This window comes from Acomys russatus, chromosome 11, assembly GCF_903995435.1.
Source record: "Acomys russatus chromosome 11, mAcoRus1.1, whole genome shotgun sequence".
NCBI lineage: Eukaryota > Metazoa > Chordata > Mammalia > Rodentia > Muridae > Acomys > Acomys russatus.
In genome coordinates this window covers 16,762,860-16,778,330 of record NC_067147.1, presented here as the reverse complement: position 1 = coordinate 16,778,330, position 15,471 = coordinate 16,762,860, and the positions used below count along the sequence as shown (strand labels likewise).

The 15,471-nt window shown below is 36.4% G+C and overlaps 1 protein-coding gene across 1 annotated transcript in view; it reads left to right on the top strand.

Annotated features, from left to right (window-relative positions):
- Window positions 1–2,885: 2,885 nt before the first annotated feature.
- LOC127195157 (cysteine-rich secretory protein 1-like) overlaps window positions 2,886–15,471 on the top strand; it is a 52,682-nt gene continuing 40,096 nt past the window's right edge. Inside the window, exons 1-5 of the mRNA XM_051152579.1 lie at window positions 2,886–2,947; window positions 4,792–4,865; window positions 7,966–8,085; window positions 9,296–9,383; window positions 11,395–11,540. Coding sequence (XP_051008536.1) covers window positions 4,794–4,865; window positions 7,966–8,085; window positions 9,296–9,383; window positions 11,395–11,540 — 426 coding nt within the window. The 5' untranslated portion in view covers window positions 2,886–2,947; window positions 4,792–4,793. The remainder of the gene's footprint in view (window positions 2,948–4,791; window positions 4,866–7,965; window positions 8,086–9,295; window positions 9,384–11,394; window positions 11,541–15,471) is intronic.

Genomic DNA, 15,471 nt, shown 5'->3' with positions numbered 1-15,471 from the left:
TTAGCAGTGTAGGTACTTGAGCCTATCTGGGATCTTTAACCAGTTATCAATTGGCAAGAGCAAGAATATATTTCTGAGTCTCTATAATGAGCATAACTTAGTGGATATAATAAAAATGTAAACCTGAAAGTGTGGTCTTCATCATTTGTATTACATATATATGAAATTGCTTTGACTCATGACATTGCTACTCAGCGATACTGGATGAACAATACTAGGGAACATAGTGAAACAGGAAGAAAATCCACAAAACATTTATATATACTAAAAAGGGCACATTCATTATCTTATTATACATGTTGGATGTCTTTCTGGACACTTCCTAGCTGCTAAGTGACAGAACCGGGAAATTATTCCTAGTCATTCACTTTGTTTTTAGCAGAGATTGACATTTGTAATAATTACGTCTCAGCCTTCCAGATATTTACTGTAATGCTACAGAATCTCTGTTTAAAGATATTTATTAAATGTATAAAATGTCATTAAGAGAAAAAACAGTTTAACTATGGAACAAAAACCATCGAAGTCAATAAGCTCTGATGTTCCGTGACATGGTGACAAAGGGGTCACCATAATGACTTATCACACATATCACACATAACTACGAGATACAAGCTAGATGTTTAAATCATGGAGTCATAATGATAAAGACAAAATGTTAACTACCTTGGTTTTGTCATTACACATCATACACACGAATTAAAGTATCATACAACATCCTACAGACCTGCAAAGCTAAAAGACTTTTGTTTGGAAAGAATTGTCTAGAACATTTACCATTTTCACTGGGGTAAGGTAGACTTCACCTAAACACAGGTTGTTGTCAAGATTTTTGGCATTTTGTGTATAGATTCATTCTCTTTTTACAGCTTTTTGCTGAACTATGCATCCTCGACAAATCACAAGTACTCACTACAAGTTTTATTATGATGCTTATTAAAATATATCCAGTGTAGACAAAGAATAAGTTTACCAACTTAACACAGGCTTTAGGTTTCCTATCGAAAAGCAAGCTGTAGATTCCCTGGGCACTCCAGAAAGGAAATACAGGTTATGAAAAAATAACATTTACTGCAATATATGTCAGTGAGACAAAGGTCACAAAATGTGAGAAACGAGGAAACAAAATTGACAAGAAACAACAATATAATAAATAATGTCATTGTGATGCTTGAATGCATGTGTGTTATTTCCTGGGCCACAGCACTCTTATATTTCATAGTATATTTAGTACTCAGAAAGTATTGATTTTGAGAAAAAAACACAAAGCAGGAATTATAAGGCAGAATATCTTTGCCTTTCAAGCCATTTGCATCCATAAGGTTAAAATTATTTGATTAAGGGCTTTTAAATCATCTACGGACAAATACAGAAAAACATTACAACACTAAATGAGCACCTAACAACAATTAAATTCTATAGGAATATATTTCTAATAGTCATATACAGAGTCACCACATGACATTGAAATGTCAGTTAGATGACCAGCAATAAAATATGGCTTTACAGATCCTGTGTCATACCTTGTTAAGCCAGAGGTGCTTGCACAACCAGATTGTGCCAAAACAGGAAATAGGTAGAATACATATAAACAGCTGTGAGTACTGTCTGTCATTGTCTTTCTTCTTCGAGCAGGAGAAGGTCACATTCTGCTCTGAAATCTGCAGTAAGTAGCATTCCTTTAGTAAAAGATGAATTTCCTGATGCCAATACAATCATAGCTCGACAGTAACAAAACGTAATATTACTTGCACATATTGATTATTGCCAGAATACTACTTTTCTTGAGAAAATGCTTATTTAATTTTACAAAGCTAAGTACACATGATTTAAGTAGCTTATTTTTAATTTTGGAAATGCTTTTGTACATATATGTGGGAATGAAACCTTTTTTATTCGAAAATCAGAAATAATGTCTATGTCTTTTCAAAGTAGTTATATTGTAGGTATCTTTACTATGAATATGGTTTTTTAGTTCGGGGATTTTTTTATTTAACGTATGTTTCTGTGTGCTGATGCAAGTAATATTAGAATATGTATGAGAGGGTATCCTTGTTAATGATTTTAGGTTGGTTAAACAACATTATAGCAGTAAACTTGAAATAAATGAGTTATTGGTGAACTCAAATAGATCTTTGTGTTTGGGGCAAAAAAAAAAAAGTAATGTTTCTGTAAAGTATTAGGATATCATAAAATCACTTAATGTCAATAAGGAAGTAATTATATGCCACTGGAGAAGATTGCAATTCCAATGGACATTTATTGATGTTATCCTCCATGTGTCTAAATGAGGGACTCAGCTAGTTGATATCTGAAACTATGTAGGCTGCCAAGCTATCTAAACTCCTGAAGTGGGATCAAAGCAGCCAAAATTACAATAACTGTCAATCCTAAGGACTATTACATAATATAATACTCTGTGGTAATTCATGATCCTCTTTGATGCAGCTCATCTATAAGAGGAAGGATGAAATGCAGAAATGAGACTCAGAAATTTCAAGTATTTCAGATCAGGCACAGTCCACATTTCCAGTACCACTGGCTTAATTCAAGGAAGGAGGAGCATTCATTCCTGGAAAATGGAAAAAAGAAAACCTGCTTTTCAGGAACTGACAAGGATACAAGGATGTTGTTTTTACAACATATTTGTCCAGAATGATTTCTAGCAGTTTTGTAGAATTTATGTTCTGTGTTGGCTGCTTCATACCCAGGGAAACATGACAAAGAAATCAGAGTGAAGATTACATGCTACATTGGAATTTAGAAAATATGACAGCATATAATTGAGAGAATGTGACTAGTTATCATGAGATCTGTTTTTCCATTAATGTGCTAACCCTATGTACCTCCGCTGGAGTTTTGTTGACATGTTTTCCTGTCTACATAATCCCTAACAGCATTGCAGTCTCTAGCTCTAAGAACTAAAGGCTTTGAAGCCATAGAGAAGGTGATTATCTTTCAGTTCTGGTACCTGAATCCTTATGACACATCATTATTAAATCTCTAATACTGGTATTGCTCATGTGTAAAGTGGGGTATTGACTCACAGCATTTCCCAACTAGGTTTTTATGAGTTATAGATGAAGCCCATAGAAAGTCACATAGCAAGTGAAACGAAAGACATGGTGTGCCTCAGGTAGGGCAAGGGCGGGGGGGCTTTCAAAAGTTTTGTGAAAAGTATTTATTTATGTATTGTATCCATCTAACTAGACCGTTACTTATTAGCTGTAGTGCAAGAAAAACGATTCTTAATGGTGAGGAGAGATTATTACTTCACCATTTAAAAAGCTAGCTGTGTGTGATGGGAAAATGGCTCAGCAGACAATGCATCTGCTATGCAAGCTTGGGAGTCAGAGTTCAAATCATCATGTAAAAGCCAGATGGGTGTGGCTCCATGCTAATAATTTCAGTACATGCAGAAGGCTGAGACAGAAAATACCCAGAGCAAGTTGTATAGACAGACTAACTGAAATGGTGATCTCTGGGCTCCCTGATAGACCATGTCTCAACTTGTAAGGTGGAGATCAATTGAGGAAGACACCTAATGTATGGTTCAGGTATCCACATGCATGCACATACATACACTTGCATACCGACACACATTCGTGTGTATGTGTGTGTGTGTGTGTGTTCCAAATTATTTAAATGGTTTCTTTCCCTTTTGATGAACATGCCATTACTTTATCAAACATTTACCATATATGTAAAATGTAAGATTTTGGAGCTTTAGTTTTGGTATTATGAACCAGACTTTGAGAGTAAGTGTGTTAATACACTGGACACATGAGCCAAGATAAGGACTTGATATAAAAAATGCATTGTGTGTGGTAATGTTCAGATGTGTTTCCACAATGGAGACTGTGAGGCAAGGTTGTCATTTTAAACCAGACCTGGGCTACATAGTGAAATGTTGTCTCAAAAGGAAAGGAAAAAAAAAACTTTAATTAATGAATAACAAAACCAAAACAAAACATGGTATTCTCCTTAGAGGACATTCTGGATAGTTTTACGTCAGCTTGACACAGCTAGGATCATTTGAGAAGAGGAAACCCCACTTGAGAAAATAATTCCATAAGATCTCAAGTATAGGCAGGCAAACATGGAGGGCATTTTCTCAGTTACTCACCAATGAGGAAGATCCCATCCCATTCTGGGTAGTGCCCCTCTTGGACTGGTGGCTATGGGCTCTGTGGGAAAGCAGTATGAACAAGCCTTGAAGAGCAAACCAGTAGCTGGACTCCTCCATGGGCTCCGAATCATCCCCCTGACTCCCAGTGCCTTCCCTGTTTGAGTTCCTCCTTTGGCTTCTACCGGCCGACTGTGACTTGGAATAGGTAAGCCAAACAAACATATTCTTTGCCAAGTTGTTTTTAGCCATGCCGTTTCATCACATCACTAATAACCCTAAGACACAGGATTTATCTTGGTTTCTAAAAACACCAGTACCTGAGAGGGATACACACACACACACACACACACACACACACACACATATTAGCTGTAGTGCAAGAAAAACTATTCTTAGTGATATATATATATATATATAATAAATTACCAGCAAGTGCTAAAACCTACCATGGTATTACCCTGTCAGAGTAATTGAGAGTTATTGATACTCTTGAAGGCACAAGGAAGCATTTCTAAACTTCTAGAAGCTGAAGAGAGGACCTATGTAGTTAGAGTTTGGCAGTGAGAGAAGATAATTTCTGACAGAATTCATAGGTGTGCTACTCAGAACTCTATGGACTAAACACTATAATGTAATTCTTTGTTCTCTTTTTGGTTTTCTAGGCATGACATTATTCCCGGTGTTGTTGCTCTTGGCTGCTCTACTGCCCCCATCCCTTCTTCAAGATGACTGCGAGGTATGGCTAAGGTTTAGTGTCTTCTCAGAAAATGTTAGGCAAATCTGAAGGCTAAAATCATTCTTCAAAACTTTAAAAGACCAGATATTGTAGTAAGTCACGAAGTATGCACTGATAGTTCAAAGCAATTGACATTATTTTAAGGCTCTAAGAACAATCTAGAAGCCCTAATTACAAGTGAATATTAACCATGTCAAATTAGAATGGCTAAATTAAAATGCCAAGGTACGTGTTCTATCTGAGTGAAACAGGCACACATTTACCACACAAAGTAGATATCAAAGATAGGGCTGGAGATAAATATCTCTTGGTAAATGTTGTATCAATTACAATTAAATTAATTAAATTGTATTTTTGCTATATCATTTAAATAAAAATACTGATATAAATTTAAAATATCTTTTATTTTTAGTACGGTCAATAAATTAAAACCACACATGGTATTTGAGCTGTATTTGTATTGGAGTTTTCATGTCTCTGGATTTATTTCATGAAACTTTCTGTTCCAAGAATTATTATTTTATTTGATCCATTTTAACTTGGTACCCATAGAAAGTTCACATTACATTGCAATTAGCACAACTTCATCATAACTATTTCTAAGTCTAACTCTCATTGTCGTTTTCAAAAAAATTATTTCTGTGTTTACAATGTAAAGTTTGCTAGAAGTGAATTAGGGGAGATGCACCAAAACACTTGCTTAGAATGCACAAGTCCCTGCGACTGATACTCAGTAGCACACTGCTAAGGACATCTACTATGCAAACAATATGAACATGCGCTAAATATTAATCATTTGTACTATGTTCTTATACTTAGATAATACCAGATGATGCTTAGTCATCTTCTTTAATGACAGAGTGTGTAAGACCAGCAAAGATACTCCCCTTCTGGTTAAAGATCTACTAAAGTTAGAAACATTGTACCTTCCTGTAACCCTCAGACTTGTCTCTGGCCTCAGCACCTCAGCATTGGATACTACTATAATTTCTTAAGAGCAGAGAGTGCCAAATACTGAGTAAACCTGTTTTGGATATCTATATATATATTTACTATAATCAAATTAGCAATCTAGACACTATTTCCCATCTAGGTTTTCATTCAAGTTATTTGGTATTCCCAGTTTCTTTCTTTATATGATTTCGTTTCATGGCATTTTTGAACCACCTACTCTCTTTCCCTCCCTCCCTTCTCCCTTTGGCCTAGTGGTACCTCTTTAGAATTTTTCACTATCCAAATGGCAGAGTGATTCAGAGTCATCTTTTATGAATGAAGATTTCCTTTGAGAATTACCATGAAGAACTGTTTCCCTCTCAGCGTCACTTACTGTTCTTCTGTCTTACTTTATGATGTTGTAATTATTAGGTCCCATTGTCTATCCAATATAAACTCTTTAACGATTTTTATCCTTATATTTCAAATTTTATATTATGTTAACGTATATTATGTATAATTTACCACTGCCTGTGAAGAAAATATAAGCACACTTATTGTCTGGTGTAATTTTTAGCCACCAAAAAAGGTAGCATTAAAAGCAGAAAACAATAATGGCTTTTTTCAGAAGCCACGGATTTTGTTTTTTATAAATGAAACAACTCTAAGTAATGTTTTCAAGTTAAAATGGAATATTCAGGGAGATATTCTATCCAGAGATGGCTCAGTGGATAACAACAGTCACAGTTCTTACAAAGGACCCTTTGGTTCCCATCACCTACCCCAGATAGCTTACATCCACCTGTAACTACAACACCAAGGGATCTGCTACCCTCTTTTGGCCACTACAGGAACTGCATTCATCTATACAAACATATACACTTAATTAAAAACAAATATTTTTAGAATATGATGCCGCTTCCTTAAGAAATAAACGGGTGAATAGTGTTACTTTGCATTATAAACACATGAGAATTTTCCAGCAATGACTTTAACATGTACATCTTTTCTGACTTAGAAATAAGTGTCTGTGGGGAATCCCCTTACTAGTGCTTTCAGAACATAAAACATCAGGTGGAGGTGGATATTCAGCACCTACTGCAACACAGTGTAGTGGATCTTTGGGTGCAATGTCTGCAGAGACTTGAGAGCACTAAGCCCTGCAGGAAACTTATCCCAGTAGTATGATAAAAAGGCGAGGGTCTGTGCATTGACAATTGAGCTATAGCATCTTGTTCTACACTACAAAAGGACAGATTTTAAAGTATGTTTCTAACAGCAAATGAATCCTATATCTTTGCCAATTCACATAATATCACTCTATCCGCCTGTCCCACACAAACACAAGAAACGTAAATTTAAATATCAGAAGCTGAGGTAACAACTGGCTTATTTCTGTTCACTGAAGTATAAAGCTAGCAATACTCAAGTATTTTCAAGAATATGTTGCATATTTGGATATTAATACAGACAAAACTATTTGGAGTGACCAAAAGCCTGTTACATATAAAATTATTTTATTGTAATACACTTTGAATACACACATGCGTTGGGTCTGGATCACTACATTATCTCACAAGCTACTAAATTCCTGGTCCAAATTTGACCACTCATACGAAGGTATATAATAAAGTCTGTGTTTCGTTCCTTAACACATTCTTGCTACAGCCTAATTGAGTGTGAATGACTTAAGGTTCTCTACCATGTGTGCCTAATTTTATTGGCCTCTCTTAAATCACAATTGACATTTTATATCCTATGTATGAGCATATACAGGGGGAGGAAGTCCCTCCCAGTCCCAGTCATAGGGGAGAGGAGTAAGGGGAAAATGGGAGGGAGGGAGGAATGGCGGATACAAGGGAGGGGATAACCATTGAGATGTAATATGAATAAATTAACAAAATAAAAAATTTAAAAATTGACATTTGTAATATAAGAAGAGCTCTTATTTTGACATGCAATGAGCTCATTCTTGATTCTCAAATTTTCTATTTAAAGTGTTTCTAATTAAAAGATACAGTTTTTTTCATCATTTATTGTTAAGGACTAATGACTAATATTGTCTTCTGTATTTTAATAATGATCTTTATTCACCTTAGCCAAACTTTTCATCCTTTTATCTAACCTTAATATACACTAACAGGATTTTAATTTTATTTCCCTGTAGGACAATGGTCCTCAGAATTCGTTAACCACTAGAGAAGTAGAAGTCCAAGAAGAGATTGTAAACACACACAACCAACTGAGACGAATGGTTTCTCCACCTGGTAGTGACTTACAAAAAATGGTGAGGGCCCACGTCAGGACAGTGCATTTAGAGAGCTGTGTTGGGGGCCTGATGATAGCCTCTGGCTTCTTCTGTGTTGTTTAAAAGGTTTTGCCTCTATTATAGCATCTATTTTTTTTTAAATCTTATTCATTGTTTTGTTTATATGCATATATATCTGTGTGTATATATATATATATATATGTATGTGTGTACACATACTACGGCATGCATGTAGAGCCTAGAATTCACTCTCTTCTGTTTTCAGCTGTTATATGATTAGAATAGCATTCATGAAATTTTCTTTATAACAGTGACTCATTGGTATCATGAAGTTTTGTCAATTACAGTGACAGAAGTAAAATAAAATATTTGACATTACTCTCTAGTAAAAAGGCACTGTGTTGCTTTGGCTCATTGTGCTCTCTTATCTAGGGTCAGGACATTTCTCCTTTAGGGTCAATGACCTTCTATTTAATAGTCTGCTGTCCTGCATCCCGAATCAAAGTTCATACTTCTCAAATTTATTCAATAAGAAAAAACGAAACTAGGATGTAGGAGGCAACCTTTTACAGTTGTTAAAATACGTTTAGTCCTTCCCCATAGTTAGTGCTAATCACAGTACAGCAACTGATCATAGCCTTTAATGGCTCCCGTTGTGACTTCAATAAGTCATCAGACCATTAAATATTTTAGTATTTTTGGTGATCTTGAGAAGACAGAATATTTGTATTTCCTTGGTACAGGAAAAAAAAGAAGAAAAAGGCATATATATATATATATATATATATATATATATATATATATATATATATATATATGCTTATATATATATATAGGACTTTGGACATAGGTTATGAAACTACTAAGCAGGTCATGAGAGAGGAAAGAGGTGCTAGAAAAGGTATGGGAAAAGAAATAGAAGATGTGTGACATCAAAGGGAGGCTATGGGTTAGAAGACATGGAAGGATGAGCAGGATCAGGAAGATGGGGAGAGACATATGCAAAAATGAGTTTATTTATGAATGTCACAATGCAAATTGATAATATATATTCTAACATACAACTTTAGCTATAAATTATACTATGTCTTGATTATGATGGAAATCAGACAATGCCTACTGGAATTTTGCAATGATCTTAGCCAGTTCTATTAGCTCATCTGCAGAGATGGTGTGACTCTGAGGTTTCAATTATTACAAGGCTATCTTCCTTCCTTTTCCTCTTTAGCAATGGGATGATGATGCCCAAGTGAATGCTCAGCGATGGGCAGACAATTGTGTTTACCAACACAGTCCTATATCATTGAGGACTACTGGTATGTAAACTCACAATTACTCCTTGTATAAACAATACAGGAGAGTCCATTTTCTGACAGTATGCTAACAAAACTTTGTAAGTAATCATCTATTGTGATACTGACTTTAAAATGAAAAAAGTTGAGTATCTGTGGCCCAGAGATGGCTCTGAGGCTCCATGTTGTGCGAATTTGGTGTTTCATATTTTACACAAACTGCCTCCCTCCCACAATGCCAGCTTTGTGTGTTATAACCAGATCCCAAGTGAAGCAAGGTTTGGGATCATCTTCTCCTCTGCTTTAAAGATAAAAACTGATGTCTTATAAAATAAGTACTGATTAAAGTAATATGAAGGAGGCTTGGGATTAGAATAGAATCTCTTTTATTTTGTTAGTTTTTATTTATGCATGCATGTGTTTATGTGTCGTGCGCACACGTGCTGTATATAAGAGTGCCTCTAGAGACCAGAAGAAGCTATTGGATGCTCTGGAGCTGAAGTTACAGTTGTTGTAAGACATCTCATATGGGTGTTACAAGTTTAATTCAAGTCTCCAAAAATATACTGATATGCTTTTTTCTCTTACTCATTGAGCTATTTTTTCCAGCCCTCTGAAAATTTAATTTCTATCATTTAGCCCAGAATGTTTTTGTTTTATTTTGTTTTGTTTTTGAGACAGGATTTCTTCATGTATCTCTGGCTGTTCTGGACCCACTTGTAGGACTAAGCTATCCTTGAACTCAGAGATCCTCCTGCCTCTGCCTGCAGAGTGTTATGATTAAAGGCATATGTCACCATACACAGCTACAATATCTTATCTTATAATGTATCTTGTTTGTGTTTGCAAACTATCTTTTTAAATACAAAAAAATGTACTTAATTTGATCAACTAATTCTTCATATTTTCCTCAAGAAATATCAAATATTTTAATTGGCATTTACTACTTCCTTTATTATTTTGGTTGGGTTGAGGAGGGGGTTAAAGTCTCATATATAGTCCAGGATGTTTCAAATTGATAATCTTCCAACCTCAGCCACCAATGTGTATGTGATCAGCTTTCTCAATTTTTTGTTTACTGCAACTTATGTATGCTCTGGGTGAGTAAAAGCTATATTAAATTAAATATAAACTATAAAACATAACCATCACATCAGGGAGTTTTAAAATGATGGAAAATAAATAAGTGGACTATGAGATATAATATTTCTTAAAACACTAAAATTGGTCATCTCTGGACCAATTTGAAGCTAATAAATTAGTCATTTCTTTTTAAGGATGTACAACTTTGCTCCTATTATTTATAATGTTTAAATACATTATTTTTAAGGCTACAACATTCATTTAAGTGCAAAATACTTGCTTATTTTCAAATATTGAAAAAAATACTAAACTGTTTATTGAGGGTTAAAAGTTGGGTTTTCCCTATTCTTGGAAGAATATTCAGCCCATGAAATTTTAATCTTCTAATTAAGTCATGGGCCATAAACTTTGAAAATATTGTTCCTTCATTTTTGTTTGCTTTGTACTTGCAGGTCTAAAAGAATGACTACAGAAGGCTCAAACCAAGCAATAGTTATAGATATATAAAATTTCACAATAAAAAATCTCTAACTTGAACAGGAGAAAAATTAAAAGAGCTAGTCTTTGTCTTCTCTGAGACTGCAAATCAACATTTGGTACACATGAGGCACACACACACACACACACACACACACACACACACATGCATGCGCATACACACACATACACACACCTGCACATGTGTGTGGAGAATTCCATGTGCAAATGAATCAATCCAAAGGAAAAAACTATGACTCAGTTCATATGGTGTTCAGGCCTTACATGTTGGGTGCCACTTATGTAATAATCAAAAATAGCTGTAAGCAATGTCCTTAAAGATCAGAAATTATGCTTTGTATAGTGTGTGTGTGTGTGTGTGTGTGTGTGTGTGTGTGTGTGTGTGCGTGCTCATGTTTGTGTTACTCTCTTTTCTTTATAACTACCTTCATGATTGGTTTATTTTTTTCCTTAGAAACAAGGTGTGGTGAGAATTTGTTCATGTCAAGTTATCCGGCATCATGGTCTGATGTAATCCAAAACTGGTACGATGAAAACGAGCACCTTAACTTTGGTGTAGGTCCAAAGGAACGTGGTGCAGTAGTTGGACATTATACTCAGGTAAAAAAAAAAAAAAAAAAAAGTGCCCTGTCTATAAATAACAGACAAGACATTATTTTCAATTGCTTTACTGATTTCAAAACAGAATTTAGATTCAAAGATTTTTATAATTTCTTTTTCAGACAGTGTCTCACTATGTAGGTCAGATTGATTTTGAATTTATTATCTTCTTATCACAATCTTCTACTTCCTGTTAGTACAAAGACAGTACCTAGCACCCATGCACCCTTAGGGAACGTTTTCAATGGCTGTTCACTGGTTAGCCTGACAGTCCTTTGCTATGAACTCTCGTCTTTCTTTCTCTCTTTCTTTCTCTCTTTCTTTCTCTCTTTCTTTCTTTCTTTCTTTCGAGTCATGGTTTCTCTTGTAGTCCTAGATATCCTGGACTTACTTTGTAGACCTGGCTGGCCTCAAACTCACAGAGATCTGCCCGCCTCTGCCTCCCTATCCTAGCTCGGGTAGACACTCACTCAAGTGCTAAAACCCTCATAAGCAAGCATAATTTTTTAATCCATGTACAGAGGTTAGTTCAAAAGACCTTGAACTTTTAGAAGAACTTTTAGATTGTTAGAGACAGTGGATATTTTAAAGAGATTGAATATATTCACTCAATTGAAATTATTTAGATAAAAGAAAGTATTGTTTATATTATCTTTCAATCAGTCTATCTTATTTTTATCCATTTGCAAAAGCAGGTTTTGTGTGGTTTCTTAGCATATCAAATTATGTAGAAGAACCTTTCCAGCTTTCTGAACAACAAATAGTTTGGTTTATAAAAATGGTATTATTTCAATATGAATAAAGGTGAGAGAGAATATGAAAACTTAACCAAAATGATTCTACTATGACTGACTTAAAATAAAATAAGTAAATGAGTAGAGACTTGATATGTTTGAGTTACAAATTACTCAAATGTATATTCCTTTCCTAAAGAAACTACTTACTATAAAATAAAATAAGTTTGATTGTATTGTATATTTTTGCTCTTGTAAAAAAAAACCATGTGTGTGTGTGTGTGTGTGTGTGTGTGTGTGTGTGTGTGTGTTTCTATCTACAAAAAAAATTTTCAAGGTCTTTCACCTGTGGATGCCTGTAAAAATCAAAATTAAATTCAATGCCTTCTTCCAAAGGGAAGAACCAGGACACAGTCACAGCTAAACCAAACAAAAGTAAACTCCATCAGTATAAATAACTCAAGGTCCAGTTTCTGGGATCCACATATGGTCTTCTGGGTTCTTCTGAAGGGCTTGCTTCATTTATCCAGCGCTGCCCTCTACAGCACACATAGCTTGTCTTCTAGGCTCGTACTGGCTCCACTCAACTGTTGCTGCTGCTCTTGCTGGTCATCCCATGGTCCTGGCATCTCCATAACCCTGGGGCTTCTGATGCAATTGGGCTGCACCTTCTCCAACAGCCTTTCATAGGCTCTCTACATGGTACCAACCTTCAACTTCTTTGCATGACCCCTTCAGTCCTGAGCCTTCAGCTGACTCTGAAGCTGCACCTACATCAATGGCCTCTCCTGGTTTTTCTCAGTGCCAAATCTCAGCTGCTCTCCATGACACCTTCATGCCATCTAAACCAGTACCACAGGGGTGACTCTTACACACTAACAAATCTTATGGCCAGCACAAGATACAACCTGGCCAGCTTTGGCATACAGCTTCTCTGTGCTCTCAGTAAACACTTCCTAGAAGATTTTACCTCAGTGATGCTGGCTTCCTCTTAGTCACAGCTAATTTCCTAGCGCCAGATAACCAATATCATTTTCCCCAGTAACACAAAAGTTTCACTTCGGTAGTTCTGTTATCATGTTAATCACAGGTGGTCCTTTGGCTCCAACTAACCAGAGACACAGAATCTTAAATAAAAAATTGTAAACGGCCCTTATAGAGTCTTAAATCTTCCCTCTGAAATTTCACAAGCCAGCCTTCCATATTGTGCACTGCTCAATATTCATCTCCCCCAAGCTCCTAAAGAACTTCCTACAGAGATCTTAATATGCAATGGCTCTTCTAGTCAAAGATCTTTCACCATCTTCTCCAAAACATCATCAGGCCTGTCATAGCAATATGCCCCTAAGCTGCTAACAAAATCTGTATTAGTGAGGGTTCTCTAAAGTCACAGAACTTATGGAAACGAATCTATGTGTTTGTGTTTCTGTCTCTGTCCCTTCTCTCTCTCTCTCTCTCTCTCTCTCTCTCTCTCTCTCTCTCTCTCTCTCTCTCTCTCTCTCTTTCTCTCTCTCTCTCTTTCTCTCCATCCTTCTCTCTCTCCCTCCCTCCCTCCCCTCTCTCTCATCATATTTAACTTTAAGATACTAAAAGGATGTTCCCCATGGGACATTGCCAACCAATTTAAATTTACATTTAAACTTGTATGTATGAGTGATAATTATATCATGTTAGGTGCTATTATGATGTAGTTATTGATTATGCATTTGCAGTTGTATGAGGGATAGTTATATCATATTAGGCATTATTATGGCCTGGTATTGTTTTCATTTGGACATGAGATATGATTTGTGTCAAGTGGACAAGGGGTGGGTTGTGTTGGTATTTTCAGTTGCCATCTTGACTATACTTCCAATGACCTACACTCCAGAAATAGAGGGAACAGCTGTAATCTGAATCTTGAGGCAGGAAAACAATATGCCTTTGACCTAGACATTGAGGCTGGCAGATACATGCTTTTGGTCCAGATCATGAGGTGAGATGACACATCCTTCTGATCTGGATGGGCACATGCCTTTATTGCAGATCTTGAGACACACCTTTATGCTAGGCCATACCTTCTGTGGAGACTTATAAGGACAAATGAAGAAGAAAGGGTTCTTTAGTTCATCACCTGCTTCCCCAGTGCATTCACTGAAGCCTGCTTCTTAGGGATTCCAGCTTATATAGGGGAGCGAGCACCTACCAGATTCATGAACTTTCCATTCATAGCTAGCAATTGTTGGGTTAGTTGGACTGCAGCCTGTAGGCCTATAGTCATTCCCATGAATTCCATATATATTGGGAGAGAGAGAGAGAGAGAGAGAGAGAGAGAGAGAGAGAGAGAGGGGTGGGGGTGGGGTAGGGGATGTATGCCATACATTCTCTGACTTTAGAGAACCCTAACACATCTGACAACTCTAACTCTGTGCTCTGATCAGATCCTGCAGGATGAGAGACTTGAGCTGAAACAGAGTTTCAGGAGAGAATCAGGAAATACAAGGTCGTATCTCTACACCAAAGCACCCACCACATACAACTTCCAGGAAGTACTCATAGTTACTAAGTAGTAGCCTTCCTCCCAGTTCAATCAGCCAGCCTTTTAAGCCAGCCATGGTCCCTACTCATCTGGAAAGAAAGATGCTCATGGCCATGGCTTAGTATCCAACTGAAAGCCTCTCTGTGATTCTTCCAAGAAGTTCTGGGTAATCTTCTTAGGCAGAAGCTGGACGGACATGGGGCACTTGTTTTTGTAAAAGTGCTTCAATGTACCTACCTGCTAGGTAGAAAGCACAGTTAGGGAAATTCTACATTGCACTTGCTCTTGCTGTCCATGGATTCTTTTATTGTTTTCATTTTGTCATGAAGCTCCTTGGCCTCCTCCCCTCCTTCTGCATCGTCATCATTTTAGTAACTGTGAAAGATGAGGTGAAAAAACAAAAAGAGACAAAAAAAACCTCCAGCCATTCTGAAATGGCGATCACTTGGTTGTCAGCCTCCCTAACTTCACTTGGTGCTTCCTGTCAGCTTTGCCTGACTAGCTGACCACAAACAGGCCCTGAGGGCTCTTTGTTTCTTTAACATATTATACATATTTTTTTCACTTTATAGACTGATCATGGAACACTTCCCTCCTCTCCTCCCATTCACAACCTCATACTCCTTCCCCCAACTCCACTTCCCATTCGTCTCAGAGAAAAGCAGGCCCACTCATGGGT